Source organism: Mytilus trossulus, chromosome 14 (assembly GCF_036588685.1).
Source record: "Mytilus trossulus isolate FHL-02 chromosome 14, PNRI_Mtr1.1.1.hap1, whole genome shotgun sequence".
Taxonomy (NCBI): Eukaryota; Metazoa; Mollusca; class Bivalvia; order Mytilida; family Mytilidae; genus Mytilus; species Mytilus trossulus.
In genome coordinates this window covers 47,785,832-47,801,148 of record NC_086386.1, presented here as the reverse complement: position 1 = coordinate 47,801,148, position 15,317 = coordinate 47,785,832, and the positions used below count along the sequence as shown (strand labels likewise).

The 15,317-nt window shown below is 32.3% G+C and overlaps 1 protein-coding gene across 1 annotated transcript; it reads right to left on the bottom strand.

Annotated features, from left to right (window-relative positions):
- Nucleotides 1-6,543: 6,543 nt before the first annotated feature.
- LOC134697821 (heat shock 70 kDa protein 12A-like) lies at nt 6,544-13,814 on the bottom strand. Its single transcript, XM_063560107.1, has 5 exons — nt 13,763-13,814; nt 9,952-11,282; nt 8,888-9,106; nt 8,225-8,360; nt 6,544-7,625 (listed from the first exon to the last, which is right to left on the bottom strand). Exons 2-5 carry the CDS (start codon nt 11,113-11,115, stop codon nt 6,544-6,546), a joined length of 2,601 nt encoding a protein of 866 aa, XP_063416177.1. The 5' UTR covers nt 11,116-11,282; nt 13,763-13,814.
- Nucleotides 13,815-15,317: the final 1,503 nt, after the last annotated feature.

Sequence of the window (15,317 nt, the reverse complement as noted above, 5' to 3'; positions counted from 1 at the left end):
AAGAATGTTATTTTTCCTATAATGATACAATAGTGCATGTGACCTTTTTTAATTTTATGATAAGACAATCTAATAGCTGTATTGTAAAAGCAACCCTTTATCTTTTTTTACACATTTTTGAAGTAAATATATTATATGTATTACAATATATATGTTTTATTAAACATATTTCATACTCGTAATACTCGATGAAAAAATTAAATATATCATAAAATTTTGAAAACACAAGTAATGAAATGAGTGACTTATAAGTTTCACAAGTTTTATAATGAACTGCTGAAAGTTTTGGTTGTGATGAATTGATGAATTTAATGCTATTCCTGAAATATTATATTTTTATCCATTACACACAGAAATCAACACTTTATCAATCTTTATTGACTAAAATGATTCTTTTTCTTAAATGAATTTTGTAAAAGCAATTATTTAAAGCTGTCAATTGTCAAATCATTTCACATATGTTTATATTATTGAAAAGCTGCGATTTGTCAAATTATGTCACAAATTTTTATATTAATGAAAAGCTGCGATTTGTCAAATTATGTCACATATGTTTATATTATTGATAAATTGTCATTTGTCAAATCATGTCACATGTGTTTATTATGAATATTACTAAAATTTATACTTTAAGGTCATACTGACCAGATAAATTTTGATTGGGGGTTGATTATATGTTTCTTCCAATCAAAATAGAGCTTTCATTGATGGCATAAGGGAATGGATTTTATCTGCAATAGCTTTGCCTTTTCTTGCCTTTATGCTTGAAGACATTTAATTTTTTTTCCATGTTTGGATCTGGAATGAACTTATTTATTCTTAAGTAATAAGGATCTTTGAAATCAACAATGTGCTCAAATTTTAAAGCTATGTGAAATTAAATAATATATTTTATACTTCAGTACATATGTTAAAAACAAATTTAGTGTTCAACAAAATTTTAGACAAAAAACATTGAAGTTGAAAGGCTGATTTGATAATTGTTATTTTAAAAAGTGATTATTTATAAGTATAAAAATATCGTTCATTCAGTTTGACTTGAAAATAGAAAACACCTTTAAATTATATGAAAATGTGATTTCTTTTTTGGAATAGTTTTGGAAAACTGCCTGACAGGCAAACTAGAGAAAAAAAATAGATCTCTCTGTAATAGTTATTTCTTTATATCTTTTTTTTGTACTAGTTTACAGGCTTAAAATACTGATTTGAAAATTATTTCTTGGATTACTTATAAAAAGGATGGTTATAGATTTAGTCATGTTTCACAAAAATCTACTTTCATCTCATTGCTATAGAATCATGATACATAATAAATAAAGAAATTTGTGTTGCTTAGATGACTTAATTCTTAATTTTAGAGCACAACATTTAGTACTTAATGATTCACATGTTCAGTACAAATAAGTGTTTTCACCCAAGAAAAACTGTATATGGTAATGTGATAGTTCAAGTGGGGTGTGATGTTCTATGAACAAATACTCTTAGGGGCCAGCTGAAGGATGTCTCTGGGTGCGGGAATTTATCGCTACATTGAAGATCTGTTGGTGACCTTCTGCTGTTGTTTTTTCTATGGGTTGTTGTCTCTTTGACACATTCCCCATTTCCATTTTCAATTTATTCTTGTTTGTTCTTAGAAATGTAGTGACTGTTTGGATTTTTAGACTTGTAAGAAACTTTTCTAACAAAATAATTTGGACCACCAATTTTACTTAATATATATCTTTATTATATAAAAGTGGTGCCAGATACCACGAATATGACTTAAGGAATTAAACTATTTACTGGGTTTGTAATAACATAAGCAATATGAATGGTGCAACATGTGTAGCAGGATCAGCTTACCATTCCACAGCACTGAGTTCACTTCTAGATTTTGATGAGGTTCGTGTTGCTAAGTCGCACAAAAAGCTAACTACAAAAAATAAAACCCCATGGGTAACGTTTGAAACAAGAAAATTAATGAAAAAGAGAGACAGACTCTATAAAAAGATGAAAAAGTCTGGAAATGACAACATGAGAAATAAGTATAAGCAAATTAAACATCAGGTACAAAAACAACTCAGACAATCATACTGGCAATACATTGAAAATATTGTAACACCAATGAAAACAAATTTTCCAACATGAAAAAATTTTGGTCATATATTAAAAGCAAAAAAAACTGACTACAGTGGCATAACATCACTTAAGCAGAACGGGAAACTTATTACTGACACCAAACAAAAATCTGATGCACTCAACAGGCAGTTTCAATCAGTTTTCTCAGAACCAAACAAAATCACTGCTACTGAATTTGAAAACAATCAATACATGCAACAGAAAACAGCGTACCCTACCATGCCTGACATAAATATCACCATCCAAGGTATCTCAAAATTACTTCTAAATTTAAATCCATCCAAGGCAAGTGGACCAGACGAACTTAAGCCACGTCTCCTTAGGGAGTTAGCACATGAAATTTCACCAATACTATGCCTTATATACCAAAAATCATTAGACACTGGCGAAGTCCCTACTGACTGGCGTACTGCACATGTTTCACCCATCTATAAGAAAGGTTCCATATATAATCCAGAGAATTATAGACCTATTTCTTTGACATGTATATGTTGTAAACTTATGGAACATGTTGTAGTTAGCGCAATCATGACACACGCAGACAAACATAACATCCTGTATCCCCTACAACACGGCTTTCGAAAAAACAGATCTTGTGAAACTCAACTTTTGGAATTTGTAGATGATGTCACTAAAAATATGGAAAACTCAAAACAAACAGATGTACTTATAATGGATTTCTCCAAAGCTTTTGATAAAGTCAGTCATAACTTGTTAACACACAAATTAAATTATTATGGGATACAGGGGAAAACAAATGCATGGATACAGGGCTTCTTATCATGTCGTACCCAAGCAGTCATTCTAGAGGGTGAGACTTCAGGCTATGTCCCTGTAAAGTCCGGAGTGCCTCAAGGATCTGTTCTGGGCCCAAGTCTGTTTTTATTTTATATTAACGACATACCAGTTGGGCTAAATTCCACCATACGCCTATTTGCAGATGACACCATTGCATATCTGGTAATAAAATCAAACAGTGATTGCGAAACCCTTCAAAAAGACCTCAACACACTAGGCATTTGGGAAAATACATGGAAAATGGCTTTTCATCCTGACAAGTGTAATGTCATGTCCATCAGCCGAAATAAAAATCCATTCATTTATAATTACACTTTACATGGCCACATTGTAGAACATGTCGATAAGGCGAAATACCTAGGTGTGACAATTCAATCAGACCTCAAATGGCACAGTCACATAAACAACATCTGCAATAAAGCCAACAGCACACTAGGTTTTCTTCGAAGGAATCTTAACATCAGTTCCACCTCAGTAAAGGAACAGGCATATAAATCCTTAGTCAGACCATCACTAGAATATGCCTGTTCAGTTTGGGACCCTTATTTTACTGAGGATATTAACAAAATAGAAAAGGTACAAAGAAGGGCTGCTAGATATGTCACTAACCGACACAGAAACACCTCAAGCGTTAGTGACATGCTAGATCATTTGAAATGGAGAGACCTTGCTAACAGGAGAACAGATGCACGACTGGTCATGTTCTATAAAATCACATATCATCTCATTGCAATCACAAAAACAGACAGATTAATTCAACCGCTCAGACAGTCCAGGAACATGCACACACTCTCATACCAAATTCCATCCTGCAGAACACAAATAAGACAACAATCATTTTTTCCACGCACAATTAAAATCTGGAACAGCCTTCCCCTGAGTATTGTTATGAGCGACTCTATAGAGTCGTTCAAAGTAGCCGTCTCAAACTACACCTACAGCCCATAAATTCATCATGTGTAAATAGTTTTATCTTAATATTTTAAAAATAATAAATTAAAAATATGCACTACCGCTATGTAAAAATTTTTTTGTTTTGTTTATTATCACAAATTTGTATATTTCACTGTATATATGTTTTCACAAAGCAATGCGCAGTACAAGTGACGTAAACTTCAACGTGTTGAAGGCGGTCATTACATAGTAGAAGTAGAAGTAGAAGAAGTCTTTATTTTTCTATGTTGTGCCTGGTGTTTTATTATTTGTCTGTTTATCTTTGTCTTTTTCTTTTATAGCCATGGCTTGGTCAGTTTGGTTTCGATCTATGAGTTAAAATGTCCCTCTGGTATCTTTTGCCCCTCTTTTATATCAAAATAGGTAAACCAGCTATTCCAGCATCAAGACTAAAGTTGTAATTTGACCATGCTAAGTTTAATGGTTTAAATTTAAATATAAGTTATATCCGAGGTACTTTTAAAAACGCACTGTCTATAATAAGTAAGAAGTAGCAACAGAAATAACCAAAATTCATAACTCGAAAAAAACTCATTGATAAATTTCTTTATTTCCTTATACAGAAATGATTCTTCTTAAACTTTCTTATAAAGTTGCTGTAATGTCTAAATAGATTTCATAAGGCAGCAACATGATAGGTGTAAAACAACACAACCTTGTGGAATGCCCATATTACAAAATTTTAATAACGATGATTTGGGATGTTAGTTTTGTTGCAATTGAAATTGTTAGTAGACATATCAATATATAATCTCCTCCCTTAAAAAAATAAAGATATATAGATAATACAACCGAAGATTAATAAGAACCTCTATTGGTATGTGTATATTTGACAAACAATCCAAATTCAAGAGAAATTACAAAAGTAAACTATTTGTATTAAGCTTTATTACAGGTGAATTCTTTGCATCAACAATAATTGGTCTGTAAATGCCTACAATGTGAGAACAACTTGTATTGATGTTGTCAAAGGCCAAGATCACAGCAGCTATTCATAAAACAGAATTTGTGAACACTTAGGAGGAAGAGCGAAAACCATGTCTTGGTTTTAGAAAGTTTCAAGGATAGGCTAACATATATTCCCACATACCTTTTGAACTATCATGTCAAGTATAGACATGGTTCATTTTCATACTGCTGAAGCACATTCTTGTAATAATATGCATGTATTATTTCCCACTGTACATTAAACAAAAATCTAAATTTATTATAAGATGTGCAAATACATTGAAAATTATGTGCTAACATTTGATATTGATCTAAAATATTGTTAAAACATACAAAACGAAACCTAGGGGCAATCATAACCATTGGATGAAGACACCCATAAGTAAATCAGTTTTAAAAAATGCACACAAGCCTATATGCATTTGGTGTAATATGCAACGATTGCATTATGTATACAACCGACAGACATGGTTTGCATGACTTTGACTTTATTTTCATGGTTACTTGGTGAACGTTATGGTTCACAATAAGGTCAGTTGTCTTGATTCCGAAATAAATGCATGTGAGGTAAACATGTTTGTCTAACACTGTAAAAAGACTTCACTAATACCCGTTTTATACTTGTGCCAACACAATGTTTTCAAATATTTTTAAGTTGATATCAAGTAAACTTCAACTGAGGGTTGAGATCTCAAAAACATGTTTAACTCCGCCGCAATTTTGCGCCTGTCCCAAGTCAGGAGCCTCTGGCCTTTGTAAGTCTTGTATGATTTTAAGTTTTAGTTTCTTGTGTATATTTCGGTGTTAAGTATGACGTCCATTATCACTGAACTAGTATACATATTTGTGTAGAGGCCAGCTGAAGGACGCCTCCGGATGCAGGAGTTTCTCGCTACATTGAAGACCCATTGTTGGCCTTCGGCTGTTGTTTGCTGTATGGCCGGGTTGTTGCCTCTTTGACCCGTTCCCCATTTCCATTCTCAATCTTATTCAATAAGACAAATTAGCCATTTCAGTATGTACACTTTTTTTATGTACCTGATTTTTTTTGTGTACACATATATTATTTTGAGGCATGTTCAAGACGAAACGTTATTTTTCAGTTTTGAGTGTAGGTTTGTTACGCTTTGACCGATTTAAAAAGCGAGACATATGTATGATGTTCCCGTCGGCGCCAGCGTCAACAATGTATTACTATGTGATAAGGTCAGTTTGTGGGGAACCACTAGTGGTAAGTCAATGCATATGCTATTTGGTATGCAGTTCACTGACTTTGAATATTTGCATCATAACTATTTTAACTTCAACACTTGCATTAACAAAATCTCAAAATAAGGTTGACTTATCTCTTGTTTTCCGGTTATGTATACATCTTTTCTGATGTTTCTTTCGGGTTTTTTTTTCCAGAGTAATTTTAGTTGAACAATTCATATGTACATTCGTTATTTGTAATACAGACAACAATAGTTCAAACATGTTATTGAAAAAATACACGAATTAAATGACATTAAATAACCACAAAAAAATATCAAATTATACCATTTCCTACATAATGATGCTCAGGAATATGACAGTTTTCCATTCGTTTCTTTTGTGTGAGCTTTTGATTTTGTCTTTAAATGATAAAGCGAATTACATTTTCATAGGAAACTCTTTGAGTATTTTGGAAGAAATTTGTATATCAATTAAGAAAAATTCAATGAAATTATTAAAAGGAATTTTTTTTTAACAACGATGACCTGCTCGTGCTAAAGTAAAATGTTCTCTGGATGTTTTCCCTGTTGTTGTGTCCGTAGCTATCGCTTCCAACTCAGTTCCTCCATAGATTAGTTCAAGTCGTATCTGCTTTTCCCCATATTTATCACATGACATTTTACTGACATCAACGGTCAAAGATCCTAGTTGAAAACACCCGTCGTCGTCCGTGAACTTTGGTGTTCTTTTAATGGAAGCATACACAATAAACTCCATATGTGTCTGATCTGGGTCAATGGTTTTATATGCTTTGCTCACTGATTTCCCAAGATTTACGTGTTCACCATCTTTAACATGGATGCAGAATATCTTATCACAGTGGGATTTTCCATTTATAAATATCTTTTTGTCAACAGGATATCCTTTCCTAAATGGTTCTGTTGTTTCTATACCATAAGTAAAAGTACTTATCCTGGACTGAAACGTTCGCGGCGAATGCCCATATAGAACTGCCCCTTTTAGTACGGATAACACAGAATTTGGTGGTATTAAAACTCTAAGCGAACTAAACTGAAATCGAATTGCTTCCTGCAATAGATAACATTCGGAATATCCCCCAACCATGAACATGGTTGTCAAATCTGTTACTTGACTCTGTCGAAAAAGAATTGATAGATGATTTACAATGTCGTAAATAGCACCAGCAAAGAGTGATTTGAATAATGCAAGATCTATTTCTAGTTTGTCTTTAATTAATCGAATATTATTTTTGAACTTCAAGTTTTCGGATATCAGCTCGTTCACATCTTTCTCTCTAGTTTTCAAGCATAATCGATTAATGGTATTCGGAAAAGTAAGCTGAACCTTACCATGACCGACTATAGAAAAGTCTCTCCTCTTAGCTCGTTCGAATGAATGAAAAATATCCATATAATCTGACATATACTGTTTTTTAATCTCACTCAAAAGATCTCTGCCGACAATATCCTTTAAAAGTTTATCAAACTCTTGATCGACCTTGATTCCACCCCAGTCTCCGCCGCTCGCCTTGTTCAATTCTTTTATTCTTCCATTTTCCTGGATCTGATGAACTGCAATGTCAACCGTTCCACCTAAAAGTAACAAGAAATGTCATTTATATGTGTTTCTTTTTTCCACATGAGAACAGCTTGCAATTAAAATCTATATGTGTGTACTCCCATCAGTTGCAAAGATGTTTTTTTTTTTTTCAATTTTGCCATATCTGAACATATTTTTTGTGCCTATATACAAATACAATGGTCTTTGTTATTTGCGGTGTATTTTGTCTTTTTCTGGATTGAGTGTTGTCACATATTGTCATGAAAAATGATAAGTCACATTATTTCCTCTAGTGGAAATAAGGTCATAGAATATTTTCTCATTATGAGGTTTCCGGTGGATTTTCTGTAAAGCAATAACATATACTTTTACAATGTAAGGTCTTTTTTTAGTTGCTGTTAAAGTTTGAAACTTGTGTTCTAGTAGATTTTGAGCCTCACATACGATGTCAATATTTTTCTATTAAGGTTGTATATTATAACAAAGATGCCAGTGTCTTTTCGTGTTTTATTGTGTTATTGAACTGCTATGTGTAACGTTATTCGTTTAAAATGGTAAGCTACCTAAAACAAAACATCTCATAAAAATATTGTCTCTTATATTGACATATACTAGTAGATAACACATTTACCGCCAGCATCTAGGACGAGGAACTTTTCTCCTCGTTCAAGTTCAGTGGCATCACTTCTCTTCATCCATTCTATACAGTACAGCGAGGCTGCTTCCGGTTCCAAAGCCATTACCAGGCTGTTGTTTGGTATACCAGCCTTTGAAAACAAACAACTAATAAAACGTTTATTCATTCGTATACTTATTTTTAAATGACTTTTTCGAAATCTTTAGCATTATAATTTTTAATCCGCAATGTGTGGTTTCAGGGTTTGATTGAATATCTACCTTGTTTTCTTGTTGTGTCATTGTGAACATGCAATCGAATTACAACTTCCTACAGGTGTTTGTAAAATAATTTAAGAATTAGCATGCATCTTAAAAATGAAGTGACAGAACATAATACATATTCTACAAAAAAAGAACTTTGCGTTGCTTATCTAGTTCAAATTAATTCATTCTGGATCGGTATGTACTTTAATGTAAAAAAAACAACCGAAATTGAGATATTTTATCAGGGAATTTATGTCAAATGGATGATTTTATAACTTGCGAATATATTTCTAATCATTGAAAAAACAGAATATAATTTAAAATTGCCAATATAGACTTCCCCTTTAACTATCCAACGGTTCAGTGAAACAAATCAAAGTATAAATTTAGATAAACTAATGCCAAAACATACTCTATTAGCAGCTTCTCTCATGAAAGTTTTAGCATTATCATTCCATAGAGCTGGAACGGTGAGTACCCAACGGATTTGTTCCTGACCAATTGAAGAATCTTTCGCATAACACATTGCAAGTAAATCTGCCTTCATGTAACCAATCGCAGCAGAGAAAACTTTCAATGCTGACATGCGTTTCCCTTGATTGTCTTTCAGTTTGGTATTGGTATTTATGTTCTGAAAACATACAAGACAATTCATGAACATGTCTAATTGTCATATGAGTAATAAAAAGAAGGAATAACACAAAACTACATTTATTTCAAAAGCTGGTAGTTAGCTGTGGAAAACACATTCAACTTAGATAGAAGCTTAATTTTCATCTTCACCAATAGAACCTATGCCATATTGGAATGTATAATTTTCAGTCAACCGTCAATTAGATGATACTTTTAAAGTCGAAAGTGACTCGTCTAAAAGTACCAAACTCTAAACACCGAAATTAAATCTTAAAGAGGGTCTTATTATTTATTTTGTTTCATACATTAAATATCGGGTTTACTGGGTGAAAGTAATTAGAAAAACTTTAATCGAAATCATGCGTCTTATTATAACCACATTCCTTCATGAATACAGACAATTTTTAAGCCCGTTTTGTGTGCGATATTGTGATATCTTAATTTTTACGTTTTTACAGTGATTTTGAATCTGTAAATTAGATATGTATTGTTAAAAAGTTCACCGAAAAGTACATGTCTTGAGCAACACGACTGATGCCAAATGTGGAGCAGAATGTGCCGATACTTCCGGACAGTTAAGATCATCCCCGGTTTGTATTTCGGTCTTTAACATTCTATGCATTATTTTACAGACATTTAATAATATTTGTCTTTTTGCCCTCTTGTCTTTTTAAAACTTGGTTTTTTTTTTTCATTTCTCATTTTGTACCTTCGTTATCTTTAAGACCCTAACTGTGTTAGCATTAATGGCTGTAATAACTTTCAAAACTTAACAGCCAATGAATCACGTGACATGTGAACAAATTGTATTTCAAAACTGAGATTATCGATATCTTTGCTTACCATGTTTTGATACAGTATCATCTTAAATCGACTGAAATAAAACCACTCGTCCACATTACTATCTTCGTCCTCTAAAAGTCGCAGATATTTTTCTTCAGCTTCAAATCCAAATGAGTGAAATCGTCTCTTATCATCAAATAGAATCGAAGTGGACGTTTTGACCGCTTTGAACTGAGAACTAGACCACAATTTTGCGGTTATTAACATCGAATTCCTTTTGTGTTCGTCAGATGAAGAAAACGCATAACCCGAGTAAGAAGTACCAAAATCGATAGCAGCAACCATTAGAAAACTATTGTTGTCCGTATTTGTCACGTCTTTTTCTATTTTCTCTTCTTTCATTTCTCTTTTTCTTTGGTTTTCATGAAGTTTTGTAGATTCCCGTTGTGCTTCCAGATTATCCTTTTGTTTAGTGCTTTCAGACATTTTAATAGAACTTTGGTTACCTTCAGAATCTTGTTTCATACCATTCTTATTACAGATTAATTCTGATTTCATAGATGCAGTAACGTTGTCTTTCTTAATTTCTTTCTTAGGAAGAGAAGATTGATGTAATAATTTTGTTGGTAACGTAACTGGGTTGATAGTTTCAGAGTCAGTTTCGGATTTCAGTGGACTTAATTTCTCATCAATGCATCTTACATCTGCTTTTGATGGTATTAAAGAACGTTTACTCAATTCAAAATCTTCTTTTTTCTTCATCGCAGACTGAATGTATTCTGCACCAATCTTTTTGAAGTCAACCTTCCCTTTGTTATCTTTATTTTCAACGAGTTTGGATTGCTGGTCGTTGTTTGCTTCTTTTGTTTTTGTTTTTAATAAAACATCCTTCCTGTTGTTTGTCCCTATCGTATAATTTTCATTTCTATGTTTTATCTTTTTATCTACGAACGATTTAAAGTCAAGTGATTTACTGTTTCTATTATCTATTGTGGTTGGAAGTAAACATTTGTTATTGTTTTGTATGTCGGGCGAATTAAAAAGGTTGCTTTCGTGTTTACGTTTTGCATACGTTGTTTTTGAACGCAAAAGGGATCTTTGAATAATTCTGTAATTTAATTTACGAACCGTTGTATCGTCACTTATCCTCACTGATTTCTTCTTTTGATCTCCTAATTGACTGCCATACAACGCTTCAGTCCGTCTTGGTAGCATACTTTGCATTTAGGGTTTTCTTTTATTTTTTGTTAGGAATTCGTTCAGTAAAAGTTTTCCAATTCCACAACACCGCACAAAGAATGATTTCCCACATTAAACTTTCTTTTCAATCTGATGTAACAAAGGCGCTTTTGCTATCGAAGAAATTGACACAGGTTAGATATCTTTGAATTCTGGAATAAAAAACATTTTATTATATTTATTTCGTTTCAATTTGTTTTGAAATATCTGCTTTGATACTATCGAATTTACCTTCATACGAATGTGTTGCTCTCGGTTGGATTTTAATGTTTATTTCTAAAACGTCTGCATTAGAAGCTGTCTCTATATGTCATATTTGATTGTAACCTTTCAATCCATCTTGAAACTGCCTGTGCTTTGCCAGTGAATGTTTGACACGCCAAAATATATTCCGCATAATATTGAAATTCAACTATGCAAATGAACTAGAAGAAAGACAATCAATTCCAGTCTTTACATTGTATTATTCCAGATTCTTAGAACGTTTTTGATTTTTTTATCAAACATCAGGGAGTTCGCCTTCAATGCTAATTGCGGAAAATTTCTGGACTTAAGATTTTTTAAACCATTATTCTTTTTAATTTTTCTATTATGTCTTCCTTAATTAAAGCATAGAAAATAAGTGTAACTTATACCACTCGGTATATGATCCTTCTATACATTAAATACGGTTCAAATTTTAATTGATATATTTGAATACTTTTAGAAAAAAAGCGCATCATGTCAAATATATAGGACAATCTTAACGTCATTACCGAATAAATCGCATACACTTGATCATTCTTAATACCACACAACACTGCCATATATCTATGGCGTAGTGGAATTGACAATTTTTGGATTCTCATAAATTCTATGTATAACTTTTGAACTAGTTTGAATCTCGGTCTATTTCTGTAATTTATTCTTACATACTTTTGATTTTTTAACTCTGTATGCGTACATTGCCTATGAAAAAATTTTAAAATTGTTTGTATGCACATTGAACATCAAATTTATGTGACGTATATAATTTTTCTAACGTCAGACACTCAAATCAATCCATGTGTTCTTAGACAGTAGATGTTATTGTGTCCTGTTAAATTGTTCCCTTTAAAAAGTTTTGGATTCTCATATATTCTATGTATAATTTTTGGACTAGTTTGAATCTCGGTCTATTTCTGTAATTTATTCTTACATACTTTTGATTTTTTAACCCTGTATGCGTACATTGCCTATGTAAATTTTAAAATTGTTTGTATGCACATTGAACGACAAATTTATGTGACGTATATAATTTTTCTGACGTCGGACACTCAAGTAGATGCATGTGTTCGTGGATAGGTTTTTGTGTCCTGTTAAATTGTTCCTTTTAAAAGTTTTGGATTCTCATAAATTCTATGTATAACTTTTGGACTAGTTTGATTTCTGTAATTTATTCTTACATACTTTTGATTTTTTAACCCTGTCTGCGCTCATTGCCTATGTAAAATTTAAAATTGTTTATAATCCAGGTACTTTGGATAACTATTGTATGCACATTGAACGACACATTTATGTGACGTATATAATTTTTCTGACGTCAGACACTCAAATCAATCCATGTGTTCGTAGATAGTAGATGTTGTTGTGTCCTGTTAAATTGTTATACGATGATGACTGATGTTCCCATATTTTGACTATTTAATTGATTGTGACTGTTTATTTAACGCATCATGTAAATGTAACGGAATTTGATGAGACTGTTATTAAAGTGAGAGGGTTAGCACTATAGAACCAGGTTTAATCCACCATTTTCTACATTTGAAAATGCCTGTACCAAGTCAGGAATATGACAGTTCTTGTCCATTCGTTTTTGATGCGTTTTGTTTTTTGATTTTGCCATGTGATTATGGACTTTCCAAATTGATTTTCCTCTGAGTTCAGTATTTTTGTGATTTTACTTATGGCTAGACCAAGAACATATCTGAAGTTTCTGTCGCCTCATTTCAAGTTATATTCCCCTAGTTAGATGGTTTATTATTTTATTATAATTATAAATTTTGATGAAGATTAATTATAAATAATCAAATCTATAATGATTTTGTTTAAACGTAATGTTAATACCACCAATGAACCCAGTTTTCCTTTTAGTTGTTACTTTTAATTTAAAAGGAATAGTAGAATTGTCGAATGTGTAAGAATACACTCAAATGTTTTGTTTTTATCTGTTAATGTACGTGTTGACTGGTATTAGTTTCACCTTTTATGGTTTGTTATACTTTTAATTCTAAATTCTAAATTGATATACAAATGTACATAATCTTTTTTTGTATAAAGAAACCTATCATGTCTAATACATATAGGAAAAAAATGATGCCATGACTGAATAAATCGTTCACACTTCAGGAAACATTGTACCACTTTATACTTCTAAGGATATAAACATAATGTGGTTGATCTTTCTCTCTCCATATAAGTTTTATCCCTCCAATTACATGTTGCTGGTTTATAAAAGAAAATACACAGCAACGAACAAATTTACACTTATATGATTTTTCTGATATCGTATATATATTTAATGTATCATTTAAATTACTAATAATAAATCTGATATGAATTATCATATAGTTTCAAACCTATTATGGCTTTATTTATACGTAAATATGAATACCTCTAGAAGATCCGGTCTTTCAACTGTTACTCCTAAATTAAAATGATAAATATAATTGTAGATTGTGTTACAATACACTTACATGTTTTGTTTATAACTGTTTTGTGTACATGTTCACTGGTATTATTTTCACCCGATATTGTTTACTTAGACGTGACTTTTGTATTTGTTCACTTAAATTGAGTTTATTGTTTTAAAAGTATTTATGGTGTTACACTAGACAATAGGGGTATGGTCAAATTTCAGCAATTTCACATACTAGTATAACCATAAAAAAGCAAAATGTTATTCTGCAATAAACATGGATATTGAAAGGCATATCTAATGTATGTTGGAAAAAAGAAGGTGCAATAAAGACTTTCATCGGACCCATCAAAATCTTATATCTAAAAATAGTAATAACATGACGTTCTGACGGTTTTTGTCGTTAGTTTGCATTAAATAATTCAATAATTGTAAGACCCTTAGGGATGTACTTACCCAGTCAACACAGACTAACAGTGGGCGAATGTTTGCATATTGTCGATCCGTTGGTCGACCGTTGATGTTGGCTGTACAACATTGGCCCAACGTTGGCAAATTGTCGGTCCGTTGATCGCACGTTGATATTGACCTCAACGATGGCAAATTGTCGATCCGTTGGTCGACCGTTGAAGTTGACTACAACATTAGCCCAACGTGGTAGATTGTCGGTCCGTTGATCGCACGTTGATATTGGCCCAACTTTGGCAAATTGTCGATCCGTTGGTCGACCGTTTATGTTGGCTCTAGAACATTGACCCAACGTTGGCAAATTGTCGGTCCGTAGGTCGCACGTTGATATTGGCCCAACGTTGGCAAATTGTCGGTCCGTTGGTCGACCGTTGATGTTGACTGCAGAACATTGGCCCAACGTTGGCCTTCTGACCTGTTGGTAATCCATACTATTATCTTATGTTGGTTATAAATGATTGGGCCAACGTTGGCATTATATTGGTAGCAACAAAGAGCTGATATGAAATTTTATTACTTAAACATTGATTTTGAAATATTTTACGCTTTGTTTCACTTGGGAGGCAGATAATTTTGATTATTGCATGCTTTATGAAAAGTTAATGTTATACCGAAAGTGTTCATCAACTGACATTACACTTACAAATCTATGTTGGGCCAATATTGGGCCAACGTTGATCCTACATTATACTCTTTATATAAGCCAGGTAAAATTTATACTAGAATATCATTACTGTACTAAAAAATGTATATCGTAAAAAATAGATTGCCTGGTTAAAAGTTTAAATTTATTGCAATCATCATTTTCATTTAACGTTGTGAAATATGATAATTTAGCAATTGCATGATTATTGATATTTCATACAGCCAGTATGTTTATAAATCAAGCACATTCTAATAAGATTGACGACTTTAAGTTAGGCAAATTTCAAAGAGAGTTGCTTTGGTAATTAAGTTTATCGGAAACCTGAATGTAATGGAATGGTCACTTTTGTGTTTTTTTCCTGTTGTGTGTATGTAAGAAAACAGTGGAACGAAGAAAATAGAAAATGAAAAACATATC

Bases quoted from the DNA above. Each gene is read 5' to 3' on its own strand.
- LOC134697821 (XM_063560107.1), bottom strand. From the start codon at position 11,115: ATGCAAAGTATGCTACCAAGACGGACTGAAGCGTTGTATGGCAGTCAA. The intron at 8,361-8,887 runs GTATGTTTTGGC...TTGTTTTCAAAG, and splicing joins TGAGAGAAGCTGCTAATAGA to GCTGGTATACCAAACAACAG. The intron at 7,626-8,224 runs GTAAATGTGTTA...TGTTACTTTTAG, and splicing joins CCTCGTCCTAGATGCTGGCG to GTGGAACGGTTGACATTGCA.